The 230-nt window shown below is 41.7% G+C and overlaps 1 protein-coding gene across 1 annotated transcript in view; it reads left to right on the plus strand.

Moving 5' to 3' along the window:
- Positions 1-230, plus strand: part of LOC119585923 — a 6,065-nt gene that overhangs the window by 2,353 nt on the left and 3,482 nt on the right. Inside the window, exon 4 of the mRNA XM_037934644.1 lies at positions 24-215. Within this exon, the coding sequence (XP_037790572.1) occupies positions 24-215 (192 nt within the window). The remainder of the gene's footprint in view (positions 1-23; positions 216-230) is intronic.

Here is a 230-nt window from a genome sequence, read left to right on the forward strand (position 1 = left end):
GTAAGCCTATCACCGCATTCCAGACGAGCAAAGGATTGATGCAGTTTAAAGTTGTACCTTTCGGGTTAGTTAATGCAAGCGCGACGTTCAACCGCATGATGAGGAAATTGTTTAACGATGCCGCTAACGTAGAGATGTTCGTCGATGATTTGTTAATTCACACGAAAGGATGGGAGGAACACATTAAAACTTTGATAAAAGTTCTTAACATTCTGGCAAATGCATCGCTC

Source organism: Penaeus monodon, chromosome 20, assembly GCF_015228065.2.
Source record: "Penaeus monodon isolate SGIC_2016 chromosome 20, NSTDA_Pmon_1, whole genome shotgun sequence".
In the NCBI taxonomy this organism is placed as follows: Eukaryota; Metazoa; Arthropoda; class Malacostraca; order Decapoda; family Penaeidae; genus Penaeus; species Penaeus monodon.